Source organism: Heptranchias perlo, chromosome 3, assembly GCF_035084215.1.
Source record: "Heptranchias perlo isolate sHepPer1 chromosome 3, sHepPer1.hap1, whole genome shotgun sequence".
In the NCBI taxonomy this organism is placed as follows: domain Eukaryota; kingdom Metazoa; phylum Chordata; class Chondrichthyes; order Hexanchiformes; family Hexanchidae; genus Heptranchias; species Heptranchias perlo.
Window position 1 is genome coordinate 24,377,770 of NC_090327.1, and position 14,902 is coordinate 24,392,671.

The following is a 14,902-nucleotide window of genomic DNA, read 5'->3' on the forward strand; positions in this document are numbered from 1 at the left end:
ATTTATATATAAAAGGGATACTTCGGATGATTAAAAGATAGTGATCTCATCTAGGTGTTCAGTTGATCATGGTTTACAATCGTCATGTGACAAAAGCATTTAAATCATTTCAGAAGGTCTATTCTATCTATCTATCTATCTCTCTCTCTCTCTATATATATATATATATATATAATTTAATGCTTCAGATATTGTTTTTCAGTTAGTTTTGAGATTAGTTTGTGTGATAAATTCAACAGTGAAGAATTATCACTCTGCTTGGTTCTTAACCCTGAACTATTTTGGAGACGCTTCAGAAAAGATTCTGGTACATAGGACTCTAAATTAGAAGAGACTTGCAGAGCTGAGTGACATGGATCATAGCAGATTAAATGCATTTTGGGAGGAGGAAAGAGGCAATACAAACTAAATGGTACAATTTTAAAGGGGGCGCAGGAACAGAGAGACCTGCGGGTTCACATACACAAGTCTTTGATGGTGGCAGGACAAGTTGATAAAGATGTTAAAGCATAGGGATCCTTGGCTTTATAAATATAGGCATAGAGTACAAAAGCAAGGAAGTTATGCTGAACCTTTATAAATCACTAGTTAGGTCTCAGCTGGAGTATTGTGTCCAATTCTGGGCACCACACTTTAGAAAGGATCAAGGCCTTGGAAAGGGTGCAGAGAAGATTTACCAGAATGATACCAGGGATGAGGGACTTTATGTGGAGAGCCTAAAGAAGCTGTGATTGTTATCCTTAGAGCAGAGACGATTAAGGGGAGATTTAATTGAGGTGTTCAAAATTATGAGGGGTTTTGACAGAGTAAATAAGGAGAAACCTTTTTCCACTGGTGGGAGGGTCGGTAACCATAGGACACAGATTTAACATAATTGGCAAAGGAAGCAGAGGGGTGATGAGGAGAAATTTCTTTACGCAGCGAGTTGTTATGATCTGAAATGCACTGCCTGAAAGGGTGGTGGAAGCAGATTCAATAGTAACTTTCAAAAGGGAACTTGTAATGGAGACATTTGGGCTATGGGGTAAGAGCAGGGGAGTGGGGTGAATTGGATAGCTTTTTCAAAGATGGGCCAAATAGCCCCCTCCTGTGCTGTAAGATTCTATGATTCTATGTAGATATAAACAGGCTATTTGAAGTATACTGTGAGCACAGAGCTAGAGGATACAAGTTCAGAATTAACAAACATCAGGTGAGATTGGCAATAGGAAGGAATCTACTTTTTCTTACGTAGTGGTGCAGAAACAATTAAATTGGGAAGCCGGTCCATTTGTAAGAAAGGTTCAGCATCATCTGAATTTCTACGAGCCTGCTAAAGACTGCACTTCATATCACCATCTGGTACTAGCCAAGAACTGTTGTTCCCAATTGACATGCTGAAATGAAGAAGATGCTAAACGCTAGTTTGCTGTCTATGGACGTGCTCTTTGATGTGATAGTGTGAGCACAAATTGAAGCTGAAAAATGATTTGTTTTGGAAGAAGATTGATGGTTACGGGAATTAGTAGAGACTGAGATGAGCACAGTGGGACATGATGGTTCCTTTGTTGTTGTGTCTGCAGGAAAGGGAGTTTTGTCCATGGAGAGCAGTAAAACCCACCTTGAAAAGTGAAGATGTGTGGATAGATATTGAGGTGTTTTGTTTGATTACCTTTGGTGATCAGTGTATCTTCGTGCAAAACCGTCTTTCAGGGTGGTGTAGTCAGGGTAATTTGCACATGGGATTTGACAGGAGCAGGCGTGGCAGGCTGAATAGCCTTTAGACATTTTATGCTTTCTTACATTCTTATCCATGCACTAAAACCCTGTGCAGCGCAATAATTCATTGAATGAAGCATGTTCAAAGTAAAATACTCAGTCCCTTGTGTCTCCAGAATCAAAAGAATAATCCTGTCCTTAACGGCAGCTCTGCAGCAGGCATCAGACTTGGGAAGCAGGTCCTTGAGTAAGAAAGGTTCAGCATCAGCTTAATTTCTACATGCCTGACAAAAACTGCATTTCATATCATAATCTGCTATTAGTCAAGACATTGCGAACTGCAGTTCCCAGTTGGCACGCTGAAATGAAAGAGATGCTGAGCTCCAGTTTGGTCCGCGTGCACACACTCTTTGATGTGATAATGTCGGAACAGTGATGGTGGCAGCAGTCCAGTGGTGGCTACACAGCAGCCATTTGGTATGGGAATTGCAAAGTAACATTCTCCTTTGATAATCCCACAGGAAACTACTGAATTATTGAAGGACAAACTAAGCATAAATAGAGGGCAAATGGAGAGGTGACTGGGCAGCACAGTCAGCTTTTGTTTGAGTTCAATTGGGTAACGTCATTGTACTTGGCTACCCTGACTTTATTTGTTAAATTAGCCCTTAACCATATTGTGTTCTTGTGATGCAGGACATAAAGTTCTCATTTCCTGTAGTAGAATAAAAATGAAGTGAGAACAAGCAAATTGTTATTTGTAGCAATCGAACAAAACAGCACTGGGCCTTGGCCCAAATACTTAGCCCGAGCCCATTGAACTGGGAGCCAGATTGAAAAGACTGAAATCTCACATTCAAATCACTAGTACAACTAAGGATCTCCCTTAGCTCCAAGTTTATTTGCTCGGCCTTGGTTTCTTGTACACTGCACAGTCTGTTTTACACAAAAAGAGCCTAAACAAGCAAAGTTGGGCTGGACTGAACCCATCAGATTTGGATTAACTTGAATTTCTTGGATGTGTGTGTGTTTTCTTTAACTGAGTCTTGCAAAATTAAAGAATGAACAGTGAAACAGTTTCCCACTCGTGCTCCTCAAAGGCACAAATCAGACAAGGAAGGTTTATCCATCATTTGAGTTTTACATTTCAGTATTAAGTCAATAGGGTAGATTTTCCATGCAGGTGCGGTTGTAGTTCACCTGCAGTGTAATTGTAATTTCCTATAGTCAGCTCATTGTCATTATTGTTTATAACTCTGTGTCCAGCTTAGGCCTATTGTATGGAGCTAACCTAATAGGAGTGACTGGAAAATGGTGATTCAGATTAAATTTAAAAGGAGGTGAGACCTTAAAGATAAGTGGCAGAATTCTTAGGAGATTTTGGAAAAGCTCAAAAGACATTTCAACCTTCCAACAGTCTTAGCCAAATCTGATGGGGGTAGAGGAGAAAGAAGGGACAGGGGAAAAAAAAAATGAAGTGGAAAGAAACCCAATGTTCGGTCATGAAACAGAGTCTGCAGGCATGACAGAGCACCCAGCATTTGACCCCTTGTTTGATGGATCAAGTAGAGATGGTGCTTTATGAGATGGTTGCAAGGTGGGTGCAAAGAGGGTGGTCTGGCTTGCCACTTCAGGGTACACCTATTTATTGCAGCACGCTAGGAAGGACGTGGAGGCAGATAAGAGGCCAGAGCTGAGTGTCACTGACAGTACAATCTCTTTGATGCAGGTTAGCTGCTGGTGTCCTTGCAGCAGATGGCATAGCTCTGCATTTGGCTCCCTGAGGACTTGAAATCTGTGAAGACAGTTCTCCATGTTCGTTGCTAATTAGGTGTGCAAATATGGTTGGTAGTTTCTTGCCGGGTGCAGCCCATCACAGCTATGCTGGCTGATGATCATGCCTTCTTTCATGCACTACCACTTAAAGCATGTCATACTGTGATTGGAGTGCTTCTGAAGATCCATCCCGCATTATGGTTAGTCAGCCTTTGCATATATTTATGCCATTGGGTCTGTTGTTGCAGCCTACCTTGGGAATTGGAGCCTTCACATGCACTAATCCTCTGGCCAAGCGAGGTATGTACACCTCTGACTGTAGATGCAGGTGGGCACTAAACACCTCTGGTGCAGCCTAAGGGGCCTAGCGTCAAAATTTATGTCTATCAGCAAATCAAATGGGAAACTATACACTACTTTGTTCAATCTGTTAATAGAAGGCATTTGATGATGAGTGACAAATGGTTACCATTACTCGTAGTTGCAATTACAATAATTAGGTATTGATATATAAATACATGCTAACTGCATAAAATAAAGTGTAACTCACTCAGAGCAATCTACCATTCTGTTTCCACAATAGGTTAAAGCTTTTTTTTCCACAATGTTCTCCATCTTCTACTCAAACTGCTAACTATTGTTGGGGTACACTCCCATGGACGCTGACTGCACTACAGCCCAATTGGTCATTTCCAAAATGTGTCAGACTTTACTAGCACTCTTTCCTCTTGTCAGAGATCAGAGGAGTGGGGAGTTCATGCCCCACTCCAGGACTTGAGCATACAATCAACGCTGACATGTCAGTGCAATACTGAGCAGGTGGTGCACTGTCAAATGTGTCGACTTTTTGAATGAGGCATTAAACCAAACCTGCCCTAATAGGAATGGGCAATAAATGCTGGCGTTGCCAGCAATGCCCACATCCCATGAACGAATAAAAATAAAGATAGACGTAAAGTATCCCATGGCACTGAAGAGTAGGTTCTCCCAGTCTCTTGGCCAACATTTATTCCTCAACCAACATCACCTAGAACAGATTGTTTGCTCGTTTATCTCATTGCTGTTTGTGGGATCTTGCTGTGCGCAAATTGGTTGCTGTGTTTACAGCAGCGATTGCACTTCAAAAGTAATTAATTAACTGTGAAGTGCATTGGGATGTTCTGAGGTTGTGAAATGCACCACATAAATGAAAAGTTCTTTTCCTTCTATATGTGAGGCTAGATGATGATTGTTGTTGGCCTCTTTGACCACGGTGGGGGTCGTGATCCTATTCTCACCAGAGATCTACACATGCACCTTCCATATGGATCACCAGATGGTGATCAGGAGTTGGAACACTGGCTGACACTTCCTGTATCCGGCAAAGGAACACTGAAGCCAATTTTAGTGGCCATAATGCCACCCTGCCAGCTAACTCGGTACAGATCGTGGATCAAACCTATAACCTTTATGTTCTGCATGGCTTAGTTGCACATGGCAGACTACTTGCCAACTGTGCCATCAGGCGATCTATTAATGCTATTTCGAAGATCATTATTTTTCTGCTAGCGGAGGAGTACTAGTGCTGTCAGTTTAAAATGCACTCATTCTTCAGGAGTATATAGTGAATGTCGAAGCAGAGCTGCTATAAGGACAGTTTTAAGTTATGCCAAATTTCCAGGTCCACTTAATCTACACTGATTAACTGTCTTTCCTCTTCCCAAATTTTCACAGATAGACCTAGCCATAACATGAGATCAAGACCTTGTTGTTCTGTTTTCAGTCCACGGTGTCTGGGAAGAATGGTCGCCATGGAGCTTGTGCTCCTCCACATGTGGAAGGGGTCACCGAGATCGTACCCGCTCCTGCATACAGCCTCAATTTGGAGGGAACCCCTGTGAAGGACCTGAGAAGCAAACCAAGTTCTGCAACATCGCGCTTTGTCCAGGTGTGGTCTTTTCTTTGTTACATTTTCATCCAACTTTGAGATTTAGGGGTCAATTTTAACCTATCCTGCCCGTCGGGAAACTGATGAGAGCAGGTGCAACATTGGTTTTACACCCCGCCCGATTTTACACTCCCCACAATTTTACTCTTCATTGAAGTCAACGGAGAACAATATTGAGCGGGTTGTAAAACCAGCGTTCCACCTGATCCTGTGGGTTTCCCGGCCTGCGAGTTAAGTTAAAATTACCCCCTTAGAGTTTGAATATGTTCAAATGTACTTATAATCATTTATGTTCATTAACGAGTTTCAAAGCAGTTGCACAATTGATGATTTTCAATTACACTGTTTGTTAGCCTCATTGTTAACATAGTATGAAGATTTCCTATGTTCCCTACTTCTGGGGAAATGCCCCAAAAGAACAGGTTTTTGATTTCATCAAAAATAATTATCAGGGTACATCTCCCCACTATGATTGTGATGCTGCTAATACTTAGCAGATGGAGATCTCCCCCCATCATGAGCAAAGTCGCTTGAACCACATCTTATGAGTGATTATCTCAAAATCGCCAATGCTGTTTATTTTATATATAGGAACCGGAGTAGGCCATTTAGCCCCTCGAGCCTGTTCCACCATTCAGTGAGATCATGGTTGATCTGTGACCTAACTCCATATACTCGCCTTAGCCCCATATCCCTTAATACCTTTGGTAATCAAAAATCTATCAATCTCAGATTTAAAATTAACAATTGAGCTAGCATCAACTGCCATTTGCGAAAGAGAATTCCAAACTTCTACCACCCTTTGCGTGTAGAAGTGTTTCCTAACTTCACTCCTGAAAGCCCTGGCTCTAATTTTTAGGCTATGTCCCCTCGTTCTAGACTCCCCAACCAGCGGAAATAGTTTCTCTCTATCCATCCTATCAGTTCCCCTTAATATCTTGAAAACTTTGATTAAATCACCCCTCAATCTTCTAAATTCCTAGTTTGTGTAATCTCTCCTCGTAATTTAACCCTTGGAGTCCAGGTATCATTCTAGCAAATCTACGCTGCATTCCCTCCAACGCCAGTATATCCTTCCTAAGGTGCATTGCCCAGAACTGAACACAATACTCCAGGTGTGGTCTAACCAGGGCTTTGTATAGCTGTAACATAACTTCTACCCCCTTGTATTCTAGTCCTCTAGATATAAAGGCTATATTCATTAGCCTTTTTGATTATTTTCTGTACCTGTCCATGACATTTTAATGATCTATGTACATGGACCCCTAAGTCTCTTTGGACCTCCACTGTTTCCAGTTTGTACTGTACTTTGTCTTTTCCACTTCAATTTGTTTTAAGGGGCATGGCCAACCATCCTGTCGACATTCTAGCAGTTCATGTTTACGACCCTTCATGGTCACATATCTCTGTAAGCTTATCCATCCTTACAACCCCTCTTCCACCCTCCCAATGTTCTCTATTTCTCTGACTCTGGCCTCTTGTGCATTGCCCCTCCCTTCTCTCCACCATTGATGGCCGTACTATCAGCCGTCTCTGGAATTCCCTCTCTAAACCACTCCACTTCTCCATTCCTCTCTTCCTTTAAGACCCTTTTTAAAATCTACCTCTTATCCCTTCTAATTTCCCATCCTTTCGCTCAGCATCCATTTTTTCAATTATGCTGCCGTGAAGCACTTTGGGATTTTTTTTTGTTGAACGTGCTATGTAAATGCAACTTGTTAATAGTAATGAAATATCAGGATTCTGGATTATGTTCAGGTTAAACTGTTGTGGAGACATCCCCATAAGTTCTGTTATGTTAAATGATTAATCACTTTAATGATCATGATGATCCCAGTTCCTTACGTCTGATTTTTGATTCTGGTTCTTTACATACGTACACCTAAAGCAGATAATAAGATCTTTAGAAATATGAAACCAGCTGATGGTGTTATAAGGTATAGAAAGTTGGTAAAGGAATTTGGATTTGATTTATGGAATTATTAATTACAAACAAGATTCAAGGCTTTCCTAATGGCTTACTGGGTATATACACCACCTGAATACTGTTTCATAAATCAGGAAGGTGCCAATTTTGATCCCTGGCATGTACTGAGGTTAGATGATTTCAACAAGATTGACAATGGGGCACCACAATTAGCTTTGTTGAACAGGATAGAGGAAATCATTGAGGTTTCCACTCCTGATTTTTATCCAGTGGCCATTGCTGTAATTGCATGTCAGGTGAGGTCAGGTAAGTAATTTGTGTTATTACGCTATGAACTTGCAACAACAACAACTTGCATTTATATAGCGCCTTTAAGGTAGTAAAACGTCCCAAGGCACTTCATAGGATGTAATCAGACAAAAATTGACACTGAGCCAAAGAAGGAGACATTCGGACAGGTGACTTATAAACTTGGTCAAAGAAGTAGAAACATATGTTCCACTATATACTACAATGTTCACTGAGGCACAAGCAAGTATAAATTTCTACTATAACAATGTAACACATGACAAATTTTAAGACCAGGAATAGGCTATTAGGCCTCATAAGCAAGTCCCTTTTGTTGGCAGATTGAGTCCACCTACCTGTCTTCTCATAATGCTCCTCAATCCCATTTCTCTCTAGAAAGAGAACCAATTCTTTCTTCAACCCGCTCATACTGTGCACTTCACTGGCCTTCTCTGGTAACTTATTTCACAACTCTATAACCTTATGGGTGAAAAAGTTCCATCTAGCCTACTTTCTCATTTCCAACTTCATAATTTTTAGCTGATATGTTCTGATATTTGAATCCTTCACCATAGCGAGCAATTTGCCAATGCCCATCATAATCTTAAAAATATAAAGTTATAGTTATATTTATATTCCTATGTTTCTTTTCCAATAAGTGGATGGGAACTGGAACGATTGGTCTAGCTGGAGTCAATGTTCTGCCACCTGCTCAAATGGGACACAACAGCGGACAAGGGAGTGCAATGGGCCTTCCTTTGGTGGAGCTGAATGCCAGGGTTACTGGTCTGAAAACAGGCCTTGCTTTCCAAGACAGTGTCCAGGTAGGTTTCATTCATTCAAATAATCAGTTTTATGTTATTTTTCTGGAGAGCTCAAGTGATGACTAACAAATCATAAAGAAAACCATAGTCTTAGCTGCCAGGCATGAGTTTCAAGATTTCAGTCTCAGATGGAGTGTGAACCTTAACCCAAATGTTGAATTATTTCTACTATTAACTTCTAAACTGTATTTCTACTGTCACTGTAAAAGCATCCAGGCCCCAAAAATCCTTAGGTCTTCTTCACTAGTATAAGTGCTGAATTGTTCCCCCTGAGGAGGTTTCACTACTGACCTTCCCAAAGTATCCAGTGTCACGGGGGGTTCTCTAATTTGAATATAGTTGGGAGGTGCCAGTGCCATTATTGGTGCATCTTGGGTGCCACTAGAGCAGGGGGTCAGATAATGTGGCAGTCTCTCTCCAGAGTACTGACCCACAAGAAATTTTTCAAAGGATCTATTGGCCCCCTTTTCAATCTCTCCTCAGATAGGTGTTTTCCTCAAGAGTCCAGGCCAGGAACCAGCACTGGACTCCCAGGTGGCCCCACACACGCTGCTGAGTGAGCCAGTAGGTTTCATTCATCCTGGCATATCAACTGCCTGGTGTAACGCAAGCTGGAACCAAGGAATTTCTCAGCTTGAGAATTCCCAGATGGAGGTTACACTGCAAGACAGGCCTCACTGGAAACTCACCGACAAGGCTGGGACATATCTGGGTCCTGGCCTAATTTTTGGACCTTCTACTGCACTCTCGGCAGATTTTACATCCAGTTATATCGAGTTACATCAAGGCTACAGCACAGAAACAGGCCATTTGGCCCAACAGGTCTATGCTGGCGTTTATGTTCCACACGAGCCTCCTCCCACCCTACTTTATTTGACCCTATCACCATATCCTTCCATTTCGTTCTCCCTTGTGTGCTTTATATGATCTGCAGAATTAGCTGAAGGGTAGCTTCAGTTGAGATTTCACCCTAATTGATGATACTTTGGTGAAGTCCAAATGATGGTGTGATGTTATACTAAACTCAACAACAGATCATTTAATGAGATGAGCTGCTAGGCTATTCTCTCCACACTGTCTCTCCCTTACTTAACAAGGGCTGATTGTGGGCAACATCAAGTCATTCTCTCTCCACACTGTGTCTCCCGTACTTAACAAGTGCTGAATACAGGCAACATCATAAGTAAAGTCCCTTTTTTCCTTTTGATATACAAGAGGTAGTAGTAAAACCAATCAAGCAGCAGAAATGTTCTGCTTCCTCAGTGCAAATACTTTCATGTAGGCTAGTTCCTGAAGTATCTTGTACTTTTCATCCAAAATGCCCACACTTTTGATTATTATCTCATTGTGCTGGCATCCCTGATATTTCCTTCAAAAATATATATTTTTTCTCTGTTTAAAAATTGATGTTGAATTTGCTTGTCAGGAAGGCCTGGAACTCTAACCCATAGCTGCCTGGTTATGAAGTGGGCACTCTTATTTTCACTCTCCTGAGTTGCGCTATACAGTATTATATTAATTATAAGCATAAAAGCTAATACAACTGTCTCGGCAGAGGCTGGGGCCAGTTGATGTCAGTAATGTTGGAATGCGGAGGGTGCTGGAGGACTAACCCTCACCTGTTCATACTTCTGACTACTGAGACTTTAAATGTACAGGGTAAATTGAGGTCCATTAGTTATATTGATGTCTTGTGTTACAGTGGATGGAAAATGGCAAAAATGGAGCAATTGGGAACCATGCACCAAGAGTTGCGATGGTGGCTCACAGCTTCGAGTGAGGGTATGCTTTGGGCCATTTTTTGGAGGACTGGCGTGTGAAGGACCTCAAGAGGAGTACAGGTTGTGCAATGACAAAAAATGCCCAGGTAAGTATTTTGAGCTGTGGCTATGTTGTAATCTAGAATTAATGAGGGTGGTGCATTTGGGAAAGACCTTTTGTGCCTTAACATTCTGTGCCATAAAATGATAAGGTGTTGGTTTATGGTTGCTATTCCACAAATGGTGAGCCACAGAGAGTGTGCAGCATAGATTTACCAGCATGATACCATGGATGAGAAACTATACTTTTGAGATATGGGACTATTTCCACTCAATCGGAGAATAAGAGGAGATTTAGTAGAGTTTTAAAAACAATTATGAAGGGTTTTAATGGGGTGAGAAGACAGTTTATGAAAAATACAACTATCAGGAAAGACTGAACAGGCTGGCGCTCTTTTCCCTAGAGGTGACCTGATAGAGATTTTTTAAATTATGAAGGGGTTCGATGGGGTAGACTTAAAGAAGATGTTTCCACTTGTGAGGGTTTCCAAAACTAAGGGCCATAAATATAAGATAGTCACTAATAAGTCCAATAAGGAAGTCAGGAGAAACATTTTTACTCAGAGTGGTTAGAATGTGGAACTCGCTACCACATGGAGTGGTTGAGGCGAATAGCATAGATGCTTTTAAGGGGAAGCTGGATAAGTACATGAGGGAGACAGAAATAGAAGGAGATGTTGATAGGGTAAGATGAAGAAAGGAGGGAAGAGTCTTGTGTGGAGCATAAACACTCAGTACTTCAGCTTTTAATTATTGTTGGAGATTCAAAAAAAATGTAAATACATTTTTTTAACTTTTTCTTTATCTCTGTCTCTTAATTCAATCTTTCTTTCCCTCTCTTTGTTTCGCTTTCTGCACCCGATTTGACATTGAATTCACTATTTTAACTTACATCTCCTGGTTCAGACTCTGCGCTGCTCATTAACGATTCTTCAGTCTGATTGGTTAAGAAGATACGCAGCCATTTGCCCTGTTCACACAGGTCCCAGATGCCCTGTAGAGGGCGCCGTGCTTTTTTGGATCTCGAATGTACAGTAACTTGTCGTGCAAAAGCTCATAGAAAGTCTCTGGGCAAGTGCAAGTCCAACCGTTCGTTCACCGCTCACAGCAGAATCTGGTCCAATGTATCAATAATTGATAGCTATGAATGGAGCACAAGGTATTAATGCATTCAAGGGACTCTGATGATGTTCAACGTATTATGTTATTATAAATAGTTACTGCTGTGAGACACTAGTTTCTAATTGCTGAATCTTGCATCCAAATTAACCGTATGCTGGCTTACTTAGCAACCGACGGACAGTGTCTCCATGACCACAGCTTCAAAATGGTTCTCAAGGTTCTTTTTTGAAAAAAAGTAAACCACAGAAAGTAGTGACAGGGATAATTACAATTAAAAGAAAAACAAACGTCAAGGTCATGGAAGGAGGGACTATGTTTTCAAATTAAACAAAGCAATCCATACAAGGTTAGAAGTGAAAAATTAGACTATGAATTCCTTTGAGTGCCTTGAACTGCTCAGCAGATGTCTCATAGCTCTGCAGTACATGAAGGACTTTCAAGACTATAATCATATCATAACAAGCATGTTTGTGTGCCCTCTGAAGATCAAAAATAAAGGAATAAAAGATGTCAACATATGAATAGTGTGGAGCACCTCCTGACTCTCTTCAATATTTCTACCCTGGCCCTTCCCTGCCCTGAATTTCTTGGAGACTTCTGATTTGGAAGTACACTCTCCCATTTCCCTTCATTGACCTGAAATACACAGTAAATGCATATAAGACTGTGCATAGTCTAAACATCTTCCTAAATATAAAGAAGAAATGACAAGAACAGTCTGCATTTAGACAGCACTTTAGTGTTTTTAATTCATCCTTGAGATGTAGGCATTGCTGGCAAGGCTGGCATTTATTGCCCACCCCCAGTTGCCATGAGATCGTTGTGGTGGGCCTTCTTCTTGAACCACTGCAATCCATGAGGTGAAGGTGCCCCCACAATGCTGTTAGGTAGCGGGTTCCAGGATTTTGATCCAGTAATGATGAAGGAACAGCGATTAAATGTCCAAGTCAGGATGGTGTGTGACTTGGAGGGAAACTTGGAGGTGATGGTATTCTCATGCAGCCGCTGCCCTTGTCCTTCTACGTGGTGGAGGTCATGGATTTGGTAGGTGCTGTCGAAGAAGGCTTAGTGAGTTGCTGAGTGCATCTGTAGATAGCACGCACTGCAGCCACGGTATGCTGGTAGCGGTAGGGTTGGATCTTTAGGCTAGTGTATGGAGTGTCAATCAAGTGATTGCTTTGCCTTGGATGGTGTTGAGCTTGTTGAGTGTCTTTGCAGCTGCACCCATCCAGGCAAGTGGAGAGTATTCCATCACACTCCTGAATTGTGCCTTGTAGGTGGTGGAGAGGCTTTGGGAAGTCAGGAGGTGAGCCACACACTAAAGAATGTGCAGTCTCTGATCTGCTCTAGTAGCCACAGCATTTATATGGCTGGTCCAGTTGAGTTTCTGGTCAATGTTGAGCCCCAAAATGTTGATGGTGGGGCACTCAGCAATGGAAATGTCATTTAATGTCAAGCGGAGGTGGTTAGGTTCTATCTTCTTGGAGATGGCCATTGCCTGGCACTTATGTGGAATGAATCTTACTTGCCACTTATCATCGTTCCACATTAAAATCGCGGGCCACTGCTCGCCTGCTCCCGCTTGCTTCCCCCCACACCCCCGGACTCTTCTGAGGCCTGGGGCTGGTGTCTGAGCAGGCCGAGTTCGCTCTCCCTCCGTTTTCGGCAAGGTGCATCGGGGGCCGTGACTGGCACTCTCACCAGTCCTATCCTAATGAGGCTGGCAGACCAATTTGCTGTGGCCCTGCTGCCGGCCTCATTAGGCGTGCAGCGTGCGTCGCACCAGGATCGCTCCCTGAATCGGGCATGATCCAATTTCTAGGTCTTTAACTTTCCACTATGAGTCTGACTGGTTCCAGTGGATACTCTGCGATGTGTCGCTACATTTTTTACTTTTCCTTCCTCTATGGCCTCACTCTTTCTACCTCACTTATGCATGGGACTCAGCCGACTGTGGTTAAAAACAACTTTAATTCAACATTAAAGTGATTTCATCAAGCATTTTGATGAAATGTAGGCATTTTCCCAGAAAACCAAAAGTCACGGATATTAAATAATCTGCTTTACAATTCCTACCATGATTTCTGCATGGTTAAAGGTGCAAAATATGAAGTTCTGCACAAAATGAATACAAATTATAATACACTCAGAGAGAGACCTGGAACCAGTTCTTACCTATACGGAGCCATCAGTCAGGCTAAAGAGTGGGTTTTTCCTGTGAGAAATAACCAAAACAAGAAAATATGAATCGAACTTTCATAAAACATCTGTGATAGTATTTATTGTTAACAAAGAGATCCTGCTTATATACCATGGCCTTGAGTTTCCACCTGATTTCCACCCAGATAATAGTTTAATCTGGGCAGAACCAAGTCAAATAGTGCGAAAGATCCTGGAATTTTAGGCGTAATTGAGTTACAGCTGTAACTACAACACGCCGCGATTCTTTTAAGTCCGTCCATTGAACTCTTTGTCTGAACCAGGTCCCGCCCACAAAACTGGCCATGCCCTCAGGCCAAAACACGAGTTTCCTCCAATTGCGCTTGTTCAGGAGGGTGGGAGGGGGTTCATTACATTGCGCCCAGATTCTCAGGCGCACAGGCAACCCATGGTCATATGAATCCAGTGCAAATCAGCTGAGCAGCAGTGAATTAAAGCCTCAGGCCTGTCCTACTGCTGCAGAAATTATACATCTTCTTCAAAAAAAAACTTGAAGGGTGGCTCATTTTCTGGCTTTCTCTATAGGGAGGTAAAAGTTAATAATACTGTACAGAGCTATTTAAATTAATCACTGTAAAGTTTTGCAGGACAGAGCAATAAGTGCTGCTTACCTACTAGTTTCCAGCATCACCCTGAAGAGGAAATATTTTTTCCTCACCTTTTATATTACCCCATCCCATTGACCCTGTTCCAGTCACAAATCAGTTACGTTCGTTGACGCTTTTTGATTGTGCTGCTTCATGGGAGATTTTACGTGCCTGCTTATGTTAATTAGTTTGCACGGAAACTTGGGCGCATTTCACCTCGAACAGATGGGCGCAGCGTCGGGCACAATTTGCTGATTGCTCCCTTGGAGGAAACTCTGGGCCCATGTCCATATTTAAAACCATGTTTATACCATGTCTATATTCAAGTCCTCCCCTCATTACTCAAATAGTAAGGAGTCGCACAACACCAGGTTATAGTCCAACAGCTTTATTTGAAATCATAAGCTTTCGGAGCTTTGCTCCTTCGTCAGGTGAGTGAAGGGTTGCATAAAGGCACAGCATATATAGCCAGAGAACAATCCCTGGTGATTACAGATAATCTTTCGAACTGCCCTTTATCACACCTCGGCAGAGAGATAATCACAGCAATCAAAGGAGTGAATGGTGTTCAGACAGGTTAGTCAGGGAAACATTACACCCAAGAATACTGAATACACAAGGGGTCAAATCACAAAGACAGAGAGAGAGAGAGAGAGAGAGACCAGAAAGACAGAGAGAGAGAGAGAATGACCAGTTATATTAAAAACAGATAA

At 42.0% G+C, this 14,902-nt stretch overlaps 1 protein-coding gene across 1 annotated transcript in view; it reads left to right on the forward strand.

Annotated features, from left to right (window-relative positions):
* The window catches only part of adgrb1a (adhesion G protein-coupled receptor B1a), a 516,358-nt gene that overhangs the window by 207,730 nt on the left and 293,726 nt on the right, over positions 1 to 14,902 (forward strand). The window contains exons 5-7 of the mRNA XM_067974780.1: positions 5,237 to 5,401; positions 8,276 to 8,440; positions 10,143 to 10,307. Of these exons, the coding sequence (XP_067830881.1) occupies positions 5,237 to 5,401; positions 8,276 to 8,440; positions 10,143 to 10,307 (495 nt within the window). The remainder of the gene's footprint in view (positions 1 to 5,236; positions 5,402 to 8,275; positions 8,441 to 10,142; positions 10,308 to 14,902) is intronic.